Genomic DNA, 20,888 nt, shown 5'->3' on the forward strand with positions numbered 1-20,888 from the left:
TGGATAATAATCACTCTGTGATTATTATATAATAAACATTATTAATCACTAAAATAATAAACATTACAAATAAAAATTATTAATCACTAAAATAATAAACATTACAAATAAACATTATTAATAACTAAAATAATAAACATGAATAATAAACATTAATAATAAATATTATTAATAACTAAAATAATAAACATTAATAATAAACAAATAATAAATATTATTAATAACTAAAATAATAAACATTAATAATAAATAAATAATAAACATTAATAATAAATAAAATAATAAACATTAATAATACATAAATAATAAACATTAATAATAAATATTATTAATAACTAAAATAATAAACATTAATAATAAATAAATAATAAACATTAATAATAAACATTAATAATACATAAATAATAAACATTAATAATAAATATTATTAATAACTAAAATACTAAACATTAATAATAAACATTAATAATAAATATTATTAATAACTAAAATAATAAACATTAATATAAACAAATAATAAATATTATTAATAACTAAAATAATAAACATTAATAATAGTAAATAATAAATATTAATTATAAATAAATAGTGTTTTTTTATTTTCATCACTGTTGTTTAAGTTCATCTGCTCCTAAATGTTTGATTATAATTGTTCTTTCAATGAAATGATTGATCAGTGATTGATTCACTAGAACCTGATCATTAATGCTAATGATTGATCAACGATCATCAGGATTCTGGGACCACGTGGTGCACCTGTAGGGAGGCTGTGATTGGACGGACACTTATGGCCCCCGCCCCTGGCCGTGGCCCAGCCCCCTCCTAAAGCAGAGCTCGTTCCTCTCATCAGTTGGTTCTCCTCCAGCTGAGGAACATGAACCTCCGTCTGGCCCCGCGGATCCTTCTGCTCACACACACACCACACTGATGCTCTGCTGACCGACACCAGGTGCGTGTGCGCGTGCTCAGCGGCTGTGTGAGGCGTTCAAAGACACGATGGGAAGTGATCGGATCATAACGTGGACGTGTTTGTGGATCATAGCAGTGGAAGGAGGGGGGGGCAGGGGGACCCCCGATAATCAAGGTTAGTGATGATGATGATCAATAACTGTGTGTGTGAGGATCTCTGATCAGTCTCTGATAATCAATAATCAGCTGATCACTGTTTAACCACTTTTTCTTTTGTGACTCATAGAATTATTTGATCTATATTTACCTTTAATTTCACTGATTATTGATCAAAGAAATCATTTTAGTTTAGTTTCTCATCATTTTCATCTTTTATGTGAAAACATATGAACGTGATGAAATAAAGCCTGATTATTTATAAACAAAAGAAACAATAAACCTTTATTTTAAAACAAAGAAATTATACCAAAAATTTATGTTTTTACTTGATTTTAGTTTTTTCTAATGCAGGGAATGTTTGTTTAAAAAACCTCATTTATGATATAATTTATTCAGTTAAGCAGAGCAAATGTATTGATTTAAATGTATTTTTATTCTGAGAATATTTCCCCCTCAACAGCTGCTGTATATAAATATATATATATATATATATAAATATATATATATATATATTTATTTATAATATTTGATTTTGACAGTTATTTGATCAAAATGTCGATGACAAAACTGATGTTTTTATCAGTCACTGATCGTGTGTGTGCGTGTGCGTGTGTGTGTGTGTGTGTGTGTGCTTTAGCAGCGTGAGAACCATTGGTTCCCACGCTTTATTTTTGTCATATTGATCATTTTCTTTGGGGGTCCCAACAGAATGAGAGCGAGGGCCTCATGTGGCCCCCGAACCTCCAGTTGCGTCTGATGAACAGTGTCTTTAAATATCACAAAGAAAAACTGAAGAAGTTTGTTTAATATTGTCTTTGACTAATGACGTATGAAACCCATTAATTAATGATTAATACGTCAGTTTTTCTCTTTTTGATTCTTTTCTAACATTTCACACTAAAAAAATAAATATAATAATATTAAAAATAATAATAGATCACCTAATACTTAAAGCACTAATATCGGTATCGGAGTAGTATCGGATACTCAGATACTCTATAGGTTACAAAGGTTGTTCTAGTTCTTCTAAAGTTAATAAATGATTCATGTTTACATGTTTGATCAGTTTATAAATAAACACAAACACTTTATTTCATCCCTTCTATAAACCTTCCTCTGCACCACATTACATATATATATTTATATATTTATATATGTATTAACTGTATCATATTTAATCTGATTCTCTGTCAGTAATAAGTTGTTATTGACAGTGAAGAAGGTAACGTGTGCCTAATGATGTGGTTCATCACTAATCTCTGCTTTATGACCTCATTACACACACTGTGATAGACTTTGGTCCTTGTTTTATATTTTTATATGTTTATGGTTTATATGTTGGGTTATGGTTGGTCTGAGGAGGAGTTATATAACGTATTATTATGAGTTATATAACATATGTTAACAAAGTACATTACTAGATATAAACCAGCTGTTTAAATTGGTTTATTATTAATCAGATACTTTTAGATAAAAAAAACTTTTATTAGACACAAACATCTTTATATCTGATCAAAATCAATAATCAGAATCATAAATACTTTATTTATCCCAGGGGGAAAAATATTACAAATAAACAATAAACAAAGAAAGAAACACATAATTAAGTAAAAGACTATAAATCAAATAAGGAATAAATACAAGTGCACACATTACAGTAGTAAACAATAAAATAATAATCATAATAATCATAAAACAGATATATACAATGATTGAAGCTGTGATGTGGTCATGATCAATAAAATACTCATTGTGTATTTGTTTTTTTTATTTTTATGGTTTTGTTGTTGTTTTGTGTAATTTTGAAGCGTTTTGTTTGTTTTCAGATTAATTTTCTGTTCATTAAAGCCCAATATTATTAATGTTTAAATAAAAAAAAGGTTTAAATTGTTTTGTAACAGTTGAAAGATTTAAAAGGATTAATTATTCAGGATAAACTAATGTTAGAGGAACAAAAGAAATAATCAACTTCATTAAAGAAAATGCAACAAAATACTAATGTTTTTTTTTCCAAAACATGTGAGTGTTGTTATAATTCCATCTTAATAATAATAATAATAATAATAATAATAATAATAATAATAATAATAATAATAATAATAAAACATTTCAGTGACGTGAACTGTGTGTTTTCCATCTGGTCACAGGTCGTATCCTGAACTTTATTATTTTATAGTTTTAGTTCAGAGAACAATGTGAACTTTATCACTAAGGAGATAAAACACAGAGAACCTTATGTTGTAAACATCATCTGTTCATGTCAAACTTATCTTTATATCACTTACTGTGTGTGTGTGTGTGTCTACAGGGACTAGAACACATGTCCATCCACTAACACAGGAAACATGTGTACTTTACTGTATTTTATCATTTCTGTTGTGTGCTGTAATGTGTTGTTATTTGTGTGTATATTTGTACATTTTATTCCTTTTTAGATTCACTGTGTGTATTTCTGTTGTTTGCTGTATTTATTGTTTAGTTATTTTTTGTGTTGATCTTTTGTCATTTTGTTTATTTTTAAAGTCATTTTGTTTATTTTTAAAGTCATTTTGTGTATTTGTGTTATTTTGTATAATTTGTGTGTATTTTCTAGTAGTTTGTGTAGAATCAGAACAGTAGAATTTTAATAACTCAATAATAATGTTCCTCAGTTTAAAATAAACTACAGTTTTGAACATGTGGGCTTTGTTTTTCTGCTGTTTTTAACTTAATTTTCAGGTTCTTATTGTAACAAAAAAGTGAATTTAATGTTTTAATCTTAATCTTTTCCACCATGTGAAACACATAGTGTGGCATGTATAAGATATAGTTTTATATGTTAATATGAGTGTATGTCATGTTTTATATGATATAATAATGAGTTTTCTCTTGTTGTTTGTAGTGAACCTGTTGGACTCTCGCTCAGTAATGGGAGACCTGGGGTGGGTGGCGTACCCTCAGAACGGAGTGAGTACCTCAACATCACTGTTTATAAACAAAAACATTCTATTGTGTTTGGATTTGTATATAATAAATAATAAAATAATAAATCAAACAAAGCAAAGAGAGAATAAATGGTTATAAAATTATGCACGTGTTGGTAAAGAAGAAAATATAAAGTTATATATAATAATTTATTACTTTACATTAATCTTATAATATATATATGTAACATAATGATGATAAATGTGTTTAATTCCAAATATTAATTATCTCTCTTTGTCTGCACATGATGTCACAGGTCAACAATATAAGAACTTTAATCTTTTTAACACAACAATGCATGTTTTGTTATTGCAATTAAATAAATAAATGTATTTTATTTAATTGTGAGCATCACCAGCCCTCCCTAAGGAAGGGTAAGAAACACTTTATTATAGGGAGAATATAAAAAGGGAGAGCAGTGTTACACCTGGGTGAGGGGGAAGGGAATAGGGGAGAGGGAGTCAGAATAGGAAATGTAAAGGATGGAGTAGAGTTGATTATTGTAAAGTGAGAGTGAGATGTGTAGTTATAGTTGTGTATATTAAATTTATTATGTTGTGTAATCAATCCAGTCAGGTGACCAGTGTGTAGCTTAGGTATAATGGTGGTGTCTGTGGACAGAGGGAAGGAGTGAGTGGTAAAACCTAAAACTGGTATTTAGGATCAACGTGTCTAAAGTTAAGCCCAGTTTTATCTACAGTCTAAGACATGTCAGTGTATCATAGACATATGTATGTGTAAGAACCTCTACTGTAAACCCAAGAGCTGCCCTGAACCTGTAGATGCAGCCAGGCCAGCAGAGAGAGCGGGGGCCAGGGAGCCCCAGGCCACCCCCAAAGGCCTAGCAGCCCCCCATACGCCCCCAAGATCCCAGGCTGAGAGGCAGCCACTGCCCCCCACATACACACCCAAGAAAGCCCCAAGGAGCCGAGGACCCAGCGCACCCCGCCACCGACGACAACCCCTAACCCCAAGGCCGCCACCAACATCCGCCCCCACACCCCTGCACCCAACCCCCCAAGGGGAGGGCCCAGAAATCCCCCCACCCGATACCCCAGTAGAAAAGGCCCACTCCCAGCAGACGGACAGAGCCACGCCGAACGGGCAGCCGGTGGGTCCAGAGCCAGCAGGGACCGGAATAGAAGCAGCACCGGGACCTCCGCCAGCCAGCCAAGCCCACCGGACCTCAAGAGCCCCCCCCCGGGGACCGGGAACCCTCAAGGGCGAGCCCCCGGACAAAGCCCCCCAGGGGTGCCCCCCCATCCCAGCCCACGAGCTGCCCACCAACCAGTCAACCTAGTCAGGTTTTTAACATATAGAATGATAAAGTTTAGTGTTTATTTACTGCTGAATGTTTCTACACAATACAAGCGATGAGGTCTGCTATTGGAGCGCATGTGAGTGAGGGGCGTGGCTTTAGGGCGAGCACATGGGGGAGGGGGTGGGTAAAAGCGGAGCCCTTGGAGGATGCTACTTTAAAAATCATGCTAGCTTTCGGAAAATTACTTACCCTACCTTTAAGGTGGAAAACATAATAATTCAAGTAAATAATCAGACGCTTGATTTTATTTATTCAATGTATTTATTTTCTTCTATTATAATATCTATTATTTCTCATTTCATATATTCTACTTATTTTCTCTGTTGGATCCATGTTTGTTTAATCTTTGAATCAAATTAAATTCTCATTTAAATTGTGTATTTATTTTATTTAAACTACAGTGTAATACATTAGTGTTAAACTTTTCTGATAAATGATCACAAACAAACATTACATTAGTTTAAAGTGTGTTACAGTAGCTAAATAATAGGCATGGAAAGTTTCTGCTTTTACTAATATTTTACATTATTTCAAAGATAATAATAATAATAATAATAATAATAATAATAATAATAATAATAATAATACATTTTATTTAAAAGTGCTTTTTAAGAGACTCAAAGATTCTTTACATTATTCTACTGTTTCTTTACTTTTTTCCCCAGTTTTTAAATTTTTTTTAATTTAGACACTTTTTTGTTTACATATTTCTGAAATATATCTAATGATTTTTAAAAGCTGAGAAATATATATTGATATATATGTGTAGTTAGATAAATAAAGGTATAAACACATTTTATACGTCACCATACGTTTCTCTGCATATGATTTGAATCTGTTTCTGTTTAAATTAACATGTGATTAAAACAATAAAGCTGATCTTTATCAAAAAGTGATAAATTCATGGACATTTATTTCTCCTTTAATCTAAATGTAACCATTAAAAATGGGAAATATTAATTGACCCCTCCCAGTATATCATTATGGTCAGTGATAACCACGGGGGGGAGGGGCTAATGGATGGATCAAATAAACTTTAATGTTTCACACTGAGACACGTTTAACTTCATCAGGTAGAAAATTAACATGATTCTGTTTCCATGTGTTCACATGTAACACGTATAATTATTAATAAAGCTTATTGTCATGTTTACAACCTTTAGTCTCAATGGAACCATTTTATTTCATCTGGATTCAATTCTTTCTTTAGCCAAAAAAAAAAAACCTTCTCAAAGTAAACAATTCACTGTATAAAATTCTATACAGTTAGAATAATATCATTATTATTTCATGGATTTAAAGGGCTACATGTGATCATGTTTGTCAACACATGCTAATTGCTATTTTTTTGCTACATATCAAGCATTTCTATTTAACATGTTGGTAATGAAATGAATCTTTCCACACAAATCAAATCTCTATTTTCTTCCAGAATAGTTGATGTTAGTTGAGTTTTATGATTATGTTGATGATCTGCAGATGTTTCCAGAGGTGAAGTAGGAGGAGCAGTTATTGCACCACATGATTTATTTTGAGGTTAATCAATGGTTTTATCAGAATTTTATTTGACATTAATGTCATTAATCATCCATACCCTCTGTAAGAAATAATTTATAATTTTAATACTTTTTTAAAGCTATAGGGAGCCATTGCAAAAGAGTCAAAGAGCCACATGAGGCCCCAGAGCCACAGGTTGAAAACCCCTGATCTAGTTTATTGTGTAATGTTTTATTTTACTCATTTTAAACTTGTTTTTAATACCAGCAGTTATTCATAAGTAAATCTATTAATTAAACAGTTTATACTATTATATGTGTATAATTCTGGGTTAAATTTGCTGATGAAAAATGCCACACAAGCATATTTATTAAATATTTCTCCTCTAAGGGACAGCACGTGTGAGTGAGTTCTGTAGTGTGGTTTATTTAGATGAAGGTCTAGATTAGGACACATTTACAAATCCATATAACTGTGTTTTTCATGATGTTCAGAGAAATAATAAAATCAGCGAGTATTTTAAAACCAAATAAGCTATAAAATATAAATATGTTAAAATAGTAAAGGAGGACTGTACTCTATGAATAATATTCAATGATTGTATGTGATTTGATTTGTACTGTGCTTGTATAAATGGAAACAAGTTAAAAAATATAAAAAATAGATATATTTGATATAGACAATATTGTCATTTTCTAGAACTTGATATATATCACGATATATTGACCAGCTCTAGTTTGTGACCCCTGATCAGAGGCGTTGGACTGGGGGGGTAAAGGGTACCCAGGGCCCAACGCAGGGGTGTTTTATATACAGTATATGAATTTAAAAATGTTTAGATTATTTATATTGGAATGAAAATGGTTAATGTTAAGTTTAAATAAACCATTCAAATATAATAAAACAGATTTATGAAATACAAGCAATGGATATGGAGTCATTAGGTTATTGCAGGGTTTTTTCAACCTTAGGGTCAGGACCCCATGTGGGGTCACCTGGAATTAAAGCGTGGTCGCCTGAATGGTCTAGTAATTGACGTGTGTGTTGTGTGTGTTTCTCAGTGGGAGGAGATCGGTGAGGTGGATGAGAACTACGCTCCTATCCATACGTACCAGGTGTGTCGAGTGATGGAACAGAACCAGAATAACTGGCTCCACACCAACCTGATCCTGACGGAGGGGGCGCAGCGTGTCTTCATAGAGCTGCAGTTCACTCTCAGGGACTGTAACAGCCTCCCTGGGGGGGTGGGCACCTGCAAGGAGACCTTCAACATGTATTACTACCAGAGCAACGGGGACGAGGACCACATGGGGGACGGCGTGATGATGACTGAGGAGGAGGAGCGGGTGATGAAGGAGAACATGTACATTAAGGTGGACACCATCGCTGCTGATGAGAGCTTCACTGAGCTGGACCTGGGGGACCGCGTCATGAAGCTCAACACGGAGGTGCGGGCCCTGGGGCCCCTGACCCATAAAGGCTTCTACTTAGCGTTCCAGGACCTGGGGGCCTGCATAGCGCTGGTGTCTGTACGTGTGTTCTATAAACGCTGCCCCCTGCTGGTCAGGAACCTGGCCCTGTTCCCAGACACCATCCCAGGGTCAGAGGTGTCCCACCTGCTGGAGGTGGTGGGGCGGTGCCTTAATCACTCACTGCCTCTCCTAGAGCCTCCCAGAATGCACTGCAGCACGGAGGGGGAGTGGCTAGTGCCCATTGGGAAGTGTGTCTGCCAATCAGGATACGAGGAAGTCAACGGATCATGTCAAGGTAAGAGATGGACACGACTTTCCCTCTTATTGATTCCTTATTGATTCCTTATTGATTCTGTTTCATTCTGTGTGTTTCACATTCATCTGAGTGTTTATTTATACTGTGTGTGTGTGTGTGTGTGTGTGTGTGTGTGTGTGTGTGTGTGTGTGTGTGTGTGTGTGTGTGTGTGTGTGTGTGTGTGTGTGTGTGTGTGTGTGTTCCAGTCCAGGGTTTTTTCCCCTGAGCTAACAGCACTTAGCCGCTCTAGCTGCTCTCTCTCACACACGCTCTGCTCCACTTTAGGCCCCGCCCCACGCTCCATGTCGCTAACCTTAACTGTCATTTCCAGGGGCATACTGTACATCTTTGTGGTCTTTGTGATGTTCTCTGCTTCTGTTCTACGTCCACGTCGCTGAGAAATGAAAAGGAAATAATGTTTGAGAGGACGAGTGATGTAGATCTAATTTAATCTGATTGTTGGTGTTTTTATTTAGATTCACACAAATATGTTCACATCATGTACCACACAAGTGTTAACTATGGGAAGAGATTTATGTCAAAAATATTCACAAATATATCCACAATTTACATGTTTTATAATGTGTGTGTGTATTTATGATGAATGATCATGTATAAATATGAAATAGTATAAAGTACGTTGTTCAGATTGAGTTCCTTTAGTTTTTATCTGGTTCAGATTCATATAAAATGAAATCAATGTGTGGGAACCTGAACACATCCTAGTGACTGTGAGGAACAGTAGAAGATTTCCCTATAGTACCTGAACACAACATTTCACCCACATTAGTGTAATTACATAATGTGTAGCTCTTGAGATATATGGAAAGATTTAATACAATTATAGATCAAAAGTTAATTCCAAAATTATTAATGAATAGTTTTATATTATTAGTGTTTTTCACTTGGTACTGTAAATTAATGAATTTATTAAATCTTAAATAGTAGAAATAACTTTTACACATTTGGTGAAACATCAACTGTTTTATCTCAGATTAACAACTTATGATGTGATGAAGTGATAAAATGATTTTCTCTGTAACTAGAGATGGATCATGTATTTTTATTATTATTAATAATAAACCGTGTTCATTAAGACACACATCTATAGCATCTGTCCTATATACATCTATATAGATCTATATACAGCTATATAGATCTATATATACATCTATATAGGTGTGTGTGTGTGTGTGTGTGTGTGTGTGTGTGTGTGTGTGTGTGTGTGTGTGTGTGTGTGTGTGTGTGTGTGTGTGTGTGTGTGTGTGTGTGTGTTTAACCCTTTGTAAATGTGTTGATGACTGAAACACTCTAACCTCTGGAATCTTGTTTTATTTCATCTGCTTTAGTGGAAAACGCTGTGGAAGCACTTTTATCATTTCAATGAGATAAAGAAATGTTGACAACGTGTTCCTATAGTTTTCTAGTTTTTACTATTTATATTATTAATTAAATTTATACATGCAGCTCAGTCTTATTTTGTGTGTCCCATAATGTAAACTCACCAAATGACCCACAATTACAAAAATACATAAAAGTACATCAGAAGTACATGAAATGACTCCCAAAACACACAAAGGAACACAAATATAATTTGAAAAAAAAAAAAACAATAATTAAAGGTTTTAAAACACATTTTTTGCCAGTAATTATTATTTTTTATTAATCAGCAGAGTTTTCAGGCGACCCCACATGAGGTCACGACCCCAAGGTTGAAAAACACTGCTGTAGGCTGTGCCTTTCTTAAGGATGCTGAGTGATGACATCATAGAATCATTTATCGTTTCTCAGCCTGCGTTAGCGTCATAGCTCCTCCTCCTCCTCCTAGCTCCCCCTCCTACTAGCTCCTCCATCATTCCACTGTAGCTACGCTGTCATGACAACCAAAGTGCTTCCTGAGTGCTTGTTGGATAAACTGAGTTTCCCAGAAGTGCTCCTTGCCCCCCCCCCCACCCCCCCCACTCACATCCATGAGGTTTCTCCTCTACTCGTGGGAACAGATGAGGTTAAATCACCTCCAACATCAGTCATAGCAGCACAACAAGAGCACATCCACGTTTAGAGGAGTCACAACATCTCTATATAGAAAGATGGAACAGGAAGTACACACACACACACACACACACACACACACACACAGGTTTCCAACCTTTTTGGATCATGACCACATTTTTCATATCGTGTGTGTGTGTGTGTGTGTGTGTGTGTGTGTGTGTGTGTGTGTGTGTGTGTGTGTGTGTGTGTGTGTGTGTGTGTGTGTGTGTGTGTGTGTGTGTGTGTGTGTGTGTGTGTGTGTGTGTGTGTGTGTGTGTGTGTGTGTGTGTGTGTGTGGTGTTGAGGGGATTGCACAGACACATACACACTGAGTGTGAGCTCCACTGAAGTCTTTGAGGGAATACACACACACACACACACACACACACACACACACGCTGCAGTGACAGTAGGAAACACTGAGGAACGTCTACATTAATATTCAGTGATGAGGGAAAGGAAGAAACCATGTGACCAGGAAACGCCTCAACCACTTCTTTTATTAAACGTTATTATGACGTTTAAAATCACATTCTTTATCACTGATTCTCATCTTTTATTTCTCTACATTATATCAAAAATCTTTGTTTGTTTGGTGTGAAATCACTGCAGCTGTAATCTGATTACATTAGATATTTCATTACTCCAGGAAATACACAAAAACTAATCAATATACAGTTTTTATTCTTTCATGAGGACGTTTCCATATTGAGATGTAACGTTAAAGCTCAATGGAAACCTGGTCACATGACCACTTCTCTCAGTGTCAATGTCAGTCTGACATTTTTCTTACGCTTCTTTTGAATCTACAAAATTGTTAGTTTAATTATAATAATGTCATTTGTTCTGATCCCTCATATGATCAGCCCTGATTCCATCCATTCATGCCTTTAATCATAATGTAGATACTTTGTTATTGTTGTCGTTATTGTTATTGTTATTGTTGTTATTATTGTTATTGTTATTGTTATTGTTGTTATTATTATTGTTATTGTTTTTGTTATTGTTATTGTTATTGTTGTTATTGTTATTGTTATTGTTATTATTATTGTTATTGTTATTGTTATTGTTGTTATTGTTGTCGTTATTGTTATTGTTGTTATTGTTGTTATTATTGTTATTGTTATTGTTATTATTATTATTATTATTATTATTGTTTTTGTTATTGTTATTGTTATTGTCATTGTTATTGTTATTGTTATTGTTGTTATTGTTATTGTTGTTATTATTATTATTATTATTATTATTATTATTGTTTTTGTTATTGTTATTGTTATTGTTATTGTCATTGTTATTGTTATTGTTATTGTTGTTATTGTTATTGTTGTTATTATTATTATTATTATTATTATTATTATTATTATTATTATTATTGTTATTGTTGTTGTTGTTGTTGTTGTTGTTGTTATTATTATTGTTATTGTTGTTATTGTTATTGTTGTTATTATTGTTATTATTGTTATTGTTGTTATTATTGTTGTTATTATTATTATTATTGTTATTGTTATTGTTATTGTTGTTGTTGTTGTTGTTGTTGTTGTTATTGTTATCATTATTGTTATTATTGTGTGTGTGTGTGTGATATTGTGTTGTTGTTTGACAGATAACTCCTAATAAACAGATGTGATGTAATCTGTTATTAGTGCCATTGATACGTATCTGATTTGATTTATTGTGTTTTTCATGTTCACGCTGCCACTACATTAGTTTTTTTTGCCCCAAATCCACTGTGACCTTTGACCCTGTTGGTTTCTATGGTGATGATTGTGAGAATAAATGGGTTGTGAACAATGACCTGTCAATGAGGGATAGGACAACACACACACACACATAGACACACACACACACACACACACATAGACACACACACACACACACACACACACACACAAATAGAGGAAAATGATATTTACAGTTTATTAGTAACAGTAACAAGTGTATTTATTATTAGTTATTCCCTCTAACTACAGTATTTATCTCTCTCTACACAGTTAGAGTAGAAAGAAGAGTAAATAAGACTAAACATCCAAATATAACATTTTTAGTTTTTTTCTTAAAACTACATTTAAATTAAAATAAATTCCTTTGCATATTGAATTTGAGTGACTGAAAGTCTAGAACAGGAGTGTGTGTGAGTTATTATAAATGCTACTTTGCATCTCCATGTATAAATGATATAAAACTATTCATTTGGGGAGATTTGGTTTAATAATTTGAGTTGAGCAGCCATGGGAAAACCATTAATATCTGTAAATATTGTTTCATTGATTTTCTAACAAATGTAATCAAATTCAACTTGAATAAGTTCTTTTTCCTAATAAATCTGTTTTATTTTGCACAGATCTAGGGCTGGGTAATATGGACCTAAACTCATAACTCAATATTTTTTCTCAAAATGTGGATTCACTTTCCAGAAAGAAAATTCTGGGTTAAATTTGCTGATGTAAAATGCTACACAGACACATTTATTAACAAACAGCTGATCAATATGTTCTACTTTAGTCTGTTTGTCCTGTAAGGGACAGCACGTGTGAGTGAGTTCTGTAGTGTTGATTACATAGTAATCCATCTAACTGAGCTCTTCATGTTCTTAAAACCACTATTTTAATACAAAATAAAATCTTTATAGGACATATTATCATTTCCTACATCATTATAACGTTAAACTGGAGACATTCTAATGATCATAATAACGTTTCCTAATCCTTCCAAATGATTTATATATTTATAGAAATCAACATGTTTATTACAAATAGTTTTAATTAAAGAGGAAGTTAATTAACCAGCATCGATGGACGTTTGATGGATTTATAATAAGAAGAAACGACAGCATGGGATGAATATTAATGACTTATTAACCTCAGACACACACACACACACACACACACACACACACACACACACACACACACACACACACACACACACACACACACACATGCATTGTTAGACTTTAGTGCATATTAATTACACCTATTAGCCTTAATGCTTCCTCAAGGGCAAAACACACACGCACACACACACACACACAGACAGACACAGACATACACACACACACACACACACACTAAATCAACAATCCTATTTATTTATTTGCATTCACAGGGAGTTTAATATGTTTCATGTCTGTAACAAAATGATTAATATGGTTAATAAAGTGAAATATTGTCAAAATAAATAGCCACCGCCCTCCTCTCACCGCCGCCAGAGGCCCGGTGCAGTTGCGCCGGCGTGCGCGGGGTCTCGGAGGCATCTTTTTAGCCTCCTCAGAAGCAGTTTTAAACGGCCATGACCAATGAGTTAATCAGAGCCTGTGGTCATGTGACTGCCATAAAGTCAAACGTTCTCCAGGTCACATGACCTGACCAAAGACGGTCCGTCTCTCCAAACTTACATAGTTGGTATTTCCAGAGGGAATGTGATGCTGTCACATTCCCTCTGAGCATTGATACTGTCAACGCTGTATATGTATATATATCTACAGTATATATAGATCAACATTCTACTGTTACTTCCTTATTACTGATGTCAAATATAGTTTTATGAACAAACATATTCTATCTCTGACACTTTAATCACCCCTTGTCTCCACATGGTTCTCATCTCTGACCTTCATCATCTCCGTTTGCCACTAAATCCGTTAACACGTAATTATGTAAAGACATGCAGATGTTTGTGATCGATGTTCTTCATTAGCAGATGTTGCTCCTTTATTCTCCTGTCAATCATAGATAATCTATTTATTATAACGAAATGAGCCTGAATTAATGCTAATAAATGCTGCTACTGCTGTTACAGAATCACTTTCTATTACTCTGACTTTTTCACACGTCTTATTTACAAATTAACATTTCTATGAATTATGTGGATTGAATGTAACCGTGTCATCTCCATCTCTGACACGTTATTGTCTCCATGTACATATATGTCTTTTTTATGTGAAATAGTATTTGTTTTTGTTTAAAGTTTGTGTTTTTATAGTTCTTTTTGTTCTCATCCATAAAGTCAACAAAATGAATCTGTGATAACCACATTTATTTATTCATCTGAATAATATCTACTGTTATCCAGGAACGTTTATTATTATTATTATTATAATAAATAGTATTATTATAGTAAATCCTGGTTTTAATCACTAATCAAATGGTTCAAAGTCCACAACACATTTTTCTGCACTTTCCAACTCTATAGTTGTGACCTTGTAAAAAGTAGATTTAATGTCGTATATTTCAACCTTTTTTACTGAATAAATTAGTTTGAAGTGATGGGAAAAGTTTTTATTTTACAAAATCAATCGATCCAAATAGAGTTATAAGAATATGATAATCGTTTTAATTAATATTTTCAGTAGGGCTTCCAAATTTAACGCGTTCACGTGATTAATCGTTCGAAATGAATGCATTCACTATATTTTAACGCAGATTAATCACATTGTCTGTATGACAATAGTCTAGAATTCATCCTAATCTCATTGTATTATTCATACAGGTTAGGGTTAGGATTAGTCATTAGTCTGGAAGCACTCGTTGTGGTGGCTGAGTGGGGGCGGGACTAACACATACAGAGTAACCAATCAAACGACAGAAGCACAACAAGCGTAGTTTTTTCCTAAACGGAGCCAGTAGATGAAAACAGTGTGTAGTACGTTACAGACTCACGCTTCTTCTTGCTGTGAACGTCTTCTCTGTGTCGGCCGCCATGTTTGTTTTGTTTCTCACTGGCTCGACCGACTCTGGGGCGAGGAAGTGAGCAGACCACACCCACTTTCTTACAACAAGTAAGGAAGTGGGTGTGGCTTCCCCAGGCTAGCATGACGATGCCATCCTGTATATTTAATGCAAAGGGTTACGTGAAATAATCATCTTAAATATATGAATTAAAATGTTTACAGTTTTTACTGTAGCTTTATTATATCAGCACTATTTTATCTGCAATATTATACAATTGTTCAAGACGTCTGTCATTTTTTTTCTTTAGAAACAACAAATAAACAACTGCGATTTATCGCAATTAAACATTTAATCGTTTTTTTTACTTTGCTGTGTGTGTGTGTGTGTGTGTGTGCGTGTGAGTGTGTGTGTGAGTGTGTGTGTGAGTGTGTGTGTGTGTGAGTGTGCGTGTGTGTGTATGTGTGTGTGTGTCTGCGTGTGTGTGTGCGTGTGTGTGTGTGTGTGTGTGTGTGTGCGTGTGTGTGTGTGTGAGTGTGCGTGTGTGTGTATGTGTGTGTGTGTCTGCGTGTGTGTGTGTGTGTGTGTGTGTGAGTGTGCGTGTGTGTGTATGTGTGTGTGTGTCTGCGTGTGTGTGTGCGTGTGTGTGCGTTAAATGGAGGAGACTCTATGATGTGTAACAAAGGCTAATGTTCTATGACGACAGACGAAGGTTTGATGATGTCACATCCTCGTCTTCATCATCTTTAGTTTCTTTATTTCCTTTAAACATCTTCCTTTGTTGTTGTTAAACTACACACAGGTGTGTGTGTTTTATCCTTTGTGTTAACATGTGTGTGTGTGTCTACCTGCTACACACACATCTGCTGTGTGTGTGTGCACGTGTGTGTGTGCACGGTGCTGCTTAGTGTGTATATGTGTGTGTGACATGATGTAATGATTGTTAAACTAAAACATTAAAATGATTTAAATGTGACACCCCCGGGTGTTTCCAGTCCGCCACCGTGTGACGTTGACCTCCTTTTATTTTTCTCTAAAGGAAGTAATCACTGTCCCCTCCCCCTCCCTCCATCCCCCCTGCTCAGTGTGTAAATCAGGGTTCTACCGATCGGTGCTCGACTCGTTGTCCTGCAGTAAGTGCCCCCCCCACAGTGTGGCCCAGCAGACGGGGGCCACGTCCTGTAGCTGTGAGGACGGATACTACAAGATGGACTCTGACCCCCCCCATATGGCCTGCACACGTAAGGAACTCCCCTTTCACCACCACTGAATAATAACAATAATTATTATAATAATAATGTTTGTTAAGCTTTTCAAGCTATTTAAAATGAAATAAAATGTCATTATTAAAAAATAGAAAATATATAAATAACTAAATAAATACATAATAAGAGTAATAAAATAGATACACATAAATTCTAATAAATAATAAATCTACATATTTTGGTTATTTCAAGCCTTGAATATGTTTTTTTTTAAAGACGATCAATAGTTTAATCTGAAATGTTTTGATCTTTCTTGTCATTTCTGTTTTTTTTACATTTAAGAAAAACCATAAAGTGGTAGAGAACGTGACCTTTGACCTCAGTTAATGTACAACACAGTGAGAAACATATTAACATCATTTTATTAACATACAACTTTATTCTCATAGATTACATTATTTATTTTTGAAATATTTTGACTTTAATCTGTAAATATTACAACTTTAGTCTCAAAATATTACTATGTCATTCTTCAAATATTATCAATCAATCAATCAATCTTTTATTTGTATAGCGCCAAATCATAACCAATGGTATCTCAAGACACTTTACAGTAGAGCAGTCTTAAGGACGGACTCTTCATTTTATGGATACACACATATGCATATATACGTATATACACATACATATGTATCCCACACCCAACATGAATTCATCATGGCGGCAAGGAAAACCTTCTGTTAAGCAGCAGGAACCTTGTGTGGATCCCATTCCTATGATGAACAGCCATCCACGTTATGCTGTGTTGGGTGTGTGCAGAGGAAAGGGTGGAGACAGAGTTGTTGAGACTCTGTAACTCCACACTGAGGATCCCACGGACCTGCAAGACAAAAGCCAGAAGGAGAACAGGAGCAAACACACAAGGGAAGAAGCAGACATAGAGGGAGTGTTAGAGAGAGGAATGGGACCCTCTCCGGTCCCTCTCTAACCTAAATGACCTCTCTCTTAACGCCCTCTCCAACCTCTCTCCAACCGAGCATGCCAGACCCCCCCCCCGGCAGTCTATGCCTATTGCATCTTAATTATGAGCTATGAGCTGGTTCCTAACTAAAAGCTTTACCAAAGAGGAATGTTTTGAGCCTAACCTTAAAGGTAGAGAGGGTGTCTGCCCCCCGAACCGTGGTTGGTAGATGGTTCCAGAGAAGTGGGGCCTGATAGGACTTTAATCTTGAAATAATGACTTAAATCTCATAAAGTTAAATTTTTTGAAATAATATATTATCCTAATGCGCTGTCGTACAAATGTATAAAGTTAATAACTTAAGAAAACTTTTATGATTATCATCAGAGATTTACAGTTTGATTAATAAACTGATCAATAACAGTTATATTCTTTACCTGCTGTTATTGATCCTATATCAGGTCCTCCGTCGGCTCCTAGAAACGCCATCTCTAACGTGAATGAGACCAGTGTGTTCCTGGAGTGGTCCGTTCCCATGGAGACGGGCGGCAGGAAGGACATCAGATACAACATCCTGTGTCGGCGCGTCCTGCCTGAGGGGCGTGGCCTGGAGGAGTGCGGTCCTAACGTACGTTTCCTACCGCGGCGCGAGGGCCTGTCCAACACGTCAGTGATGGTGGGGGACCTCCAGTCTCACACTAACTACAGCTTCCTGTTGGACGCCGTTAACGGGGTGTCAGAGCTCGCCATCGACCACGCCCAGCAGTACGTGTCACTGAACGTAACCACCAATCAGGCAGGTACGTCACGGTCTGACCACGCCCACACATCGATACCTTAAAATTTAAGATCGTCTACCAATAGCTGCACCTGTGTCATCTGAAACTATATTTATATTTCATCAATAAATACATAAATATATCAATAAACATTCGTTTGACAGATGATCAATGATTTCATTGTGTGTGTGTGTGTGTGTGTGTGTGTATCCTCCCATTTTAATGTTTCTTATCTTTCTGAGCTCCAGTCTTCCCTCAGCTCATTGATAATTGATCAGGTGGAACAATGACAGCGTTAGCATGTATGCTAACAACAGGAAGTGATGTTTTATTGTGTGTTAATCAGGACGTGATGTCACTGTTTCATGTAAAACACTCAGAATAAACACACATCAGCTGATTAACTCAGCCATGCTAACTGACTGATGCTAAGCTAACTGATTATGAATGACTCTACAGCGCCCTCTCCAGTCAGCGTGGTGAGGAAAGGTCGCACAGGAAGGAGCACCATCAGCCTGTCGTGGGCGGAGCCTGATCGTCCCAACGGGATCATCTTAGAATATGAGATCAAATACTTTGAAAAGGTAACTTTTGATGCATTATTGACCTTTTATTGACTCTTTGTACTGTAAACCATCACTAATATTGCTTAACAAAATAACACATAACAGCAAAAATACACAAAATATTTTTAAAACACCACATAACAAAAAATATACACAAAATGACACATAACAATGGCGTTTTTGCCCCCGCTGTGATAAAATAGCTCCTCCCTGTTAAATCTACTTGTTTCAGAGCTGATTGGATTTGTCTCAGTTTTCTCGCTGTAACCACATCAGGTTCACACACATCTACACACTCCCTCCATTAGCCATTAGCCATTAGCCATTAGCTAACCACTGACCACAAAGTCCCCCTACCTTCATGTTGACCTTCGTCTAAAGAACCAGAGGAAGGACGATGGACAGTAAATATCGTCTATTTTCTCAGATTTAATGTCCAGGAATGGAAGAGAAGTGTAACAGTTTTAGTCATCAATCAGTTTATGATGAAACATGTGATGTCACATCTGCAACCTTTACTCTCAAAAGAGCCATTTTGTCTCATCTCACCTGGATTAAAGTCCTTCCAGAGCCGGAAAAAAAAAAACCTTTTTAATGAAAACAACATAGTGTATACATTTCTATACAGTTAAAATTATATCAAATAATGTTTTGAAAACAAATTAAATTTTTTTTTTTTAGATAATGTATTTGAAGGGCTACAAAAAATAACATGAATTTGACAACATGTCAGTCAACACATGCTGATTACTAATTTCTTGCCACATATCAAGCATGCATATTTATCCAGCATGTTGGCAGTTAAATGAATCTGTCCCCACATAATTCAAATGTATATTTACGTCCAGGATAGACTTTTAGTAGATTTCGTTATCTTGCCAGGGATTTAAAACTTTAAGTTAACCACAGGTGCAGGAAAAAGTTAATGGTCTGTAGATGTTTCAGGACGTGAAGTGAGTTATTGCAGGTTGACAAATCGTTATATCGTGATTTTATTTGGTTTCAAAATCATTAATCATTAATACCCTCTGTAAGAAAATAATTATTGATTTCAATATTTTTGAAAGCTTTAGGGAGCCACTGCAAAAGAGTCAAAGAGCCACATGAGGCTCCAGAGCCGCAGGTTGCAGACCCCTGGTCTAAGCCAATAAAAGGCCTCTACGTTCAGACTGTTAGAAAATAACAGAAAATATCAACGATTTAAAGATAAGAATCTAGAAGAAGACATTTCTATTAACGTCATCCAAGTCGTTTCATTGGTGTTATCACAGGGGGCGGGGCCACAGACATGTGATTGTATCTGATCTGAGGGTCACATGATCAACATTAATGACCAATCAGAGCATTAACAGGAAACACCAAAGTCTTTGTGTGTTTTTGTTGGTATTGGCTATAATTTGTGTATTTCTGGACTCATTTTAATTCATATCTTACAGTTATTTTGTTTATTTTTCAGTTATTACTATAGTTGGCTTGAATGTTTAATGGAGTAATATTGTGTATTTTAATTTTGGTTATCTTTTTGTATTATTTATCTGTCCTTTTGTGTATTTTCACACTCGTCTTGTCTGAGTTACAGTATATTTTGTCTGTTTTTGATTTTGTTTTGTGTATTTTTTTCTTCATGTTATGTGTTGACTTTGGCAACATAAAAACAGACAGACTGCCATGAATCACTTAATGAGGCTTTTATTCTTTGTGTTTGTTTTGTCTTTAAAGGACCAGGATTCCAGCTACACCATCATAAAGTCTAAGAACACAGAGATGGAAGTGGGAGGGTTAAAACCATCCTCAGCGTTTATCTTCCAGGTAATAACAGCAGCTTTTAATGCTTTGGTATCAAATGAAACATGTTCTTTACTAAACTACACTTAACTTTTCACTTTTTCCTTTCTTTTAATGTATGTTTGCTACATTTTTTCCCATTTCAATAACTTTTCTACATATATTTACACTTTCCAGACATGTTCATCACTTATCAACTCTTTCTACCACTTTTACACCTAATGTCACATATATTGACCATTATTGTCACTTTTAACCTCTTTTCACCAGATTT

At 35.1% G+C, this 20,888-nt stretch overlaps 1 protein-coding gene across 3 annotated transcripts; it reads left to right on the forward strand.

The window, feature by feature from the left end:
• Window positions 1–871: 871 nt before the first annotated feature.
• Window positions 872–16,416, forward strand: LOC114459054 (ephrin type-A receptor 5-like). 3 transcript variants are annotated; one of them, XM_028441421.1, is made up of 4 exons: window positions 872–1,084; window positions 3,950–4,014; window positions 7,912–8,617; window positions 16,358–16,416. In XM_028441421.1, the coding sequence occupies exons 1-4, from the start codon at window positions 997–999 to the stop codon at window positions 16,408–16,410; spliced, it is 912 nt and encodes a 303-aa protein (XP_028297222.1). In that variant the 5' UTR covers window positions 872–996; the 3' UTR covers window positions 16,411–16,416. The 3 variants fall into 3 exon arrangements, with proteins under 3 accessions (XP_028297222.1, XP_028297223.1, XP_028297224.1); XM_028441422.1 differs by lacking the exon at window positions 16,358–16,416 and adding an exon at window positions 9,967–10,145; XM_028441423.1 differs by lacking the exon at window positions 16,358–16,416 and adding an exon at window positions 8,824–9,062.
• Window positions 16,417–20,888: the final 4,472 nt, after the last annotated feature.

This window comes from Gouania willdenowi, unplaced genomic scaffold, assembly GCF_900634775.1.
Source record: "Gouania willdenowi unplaced genomic scaffold, fGouWil2.1 scaffold_243_arrow_ctg1, whole genome shotgun sequence".
Classification (NCBI taxonomy): domain Eukaryota; kingdom Metazoa; phylum Chordata; class Actinopteri; order Blenniiformes; family Gobiesocidae; genus Gouania; species Gouania willdenowi.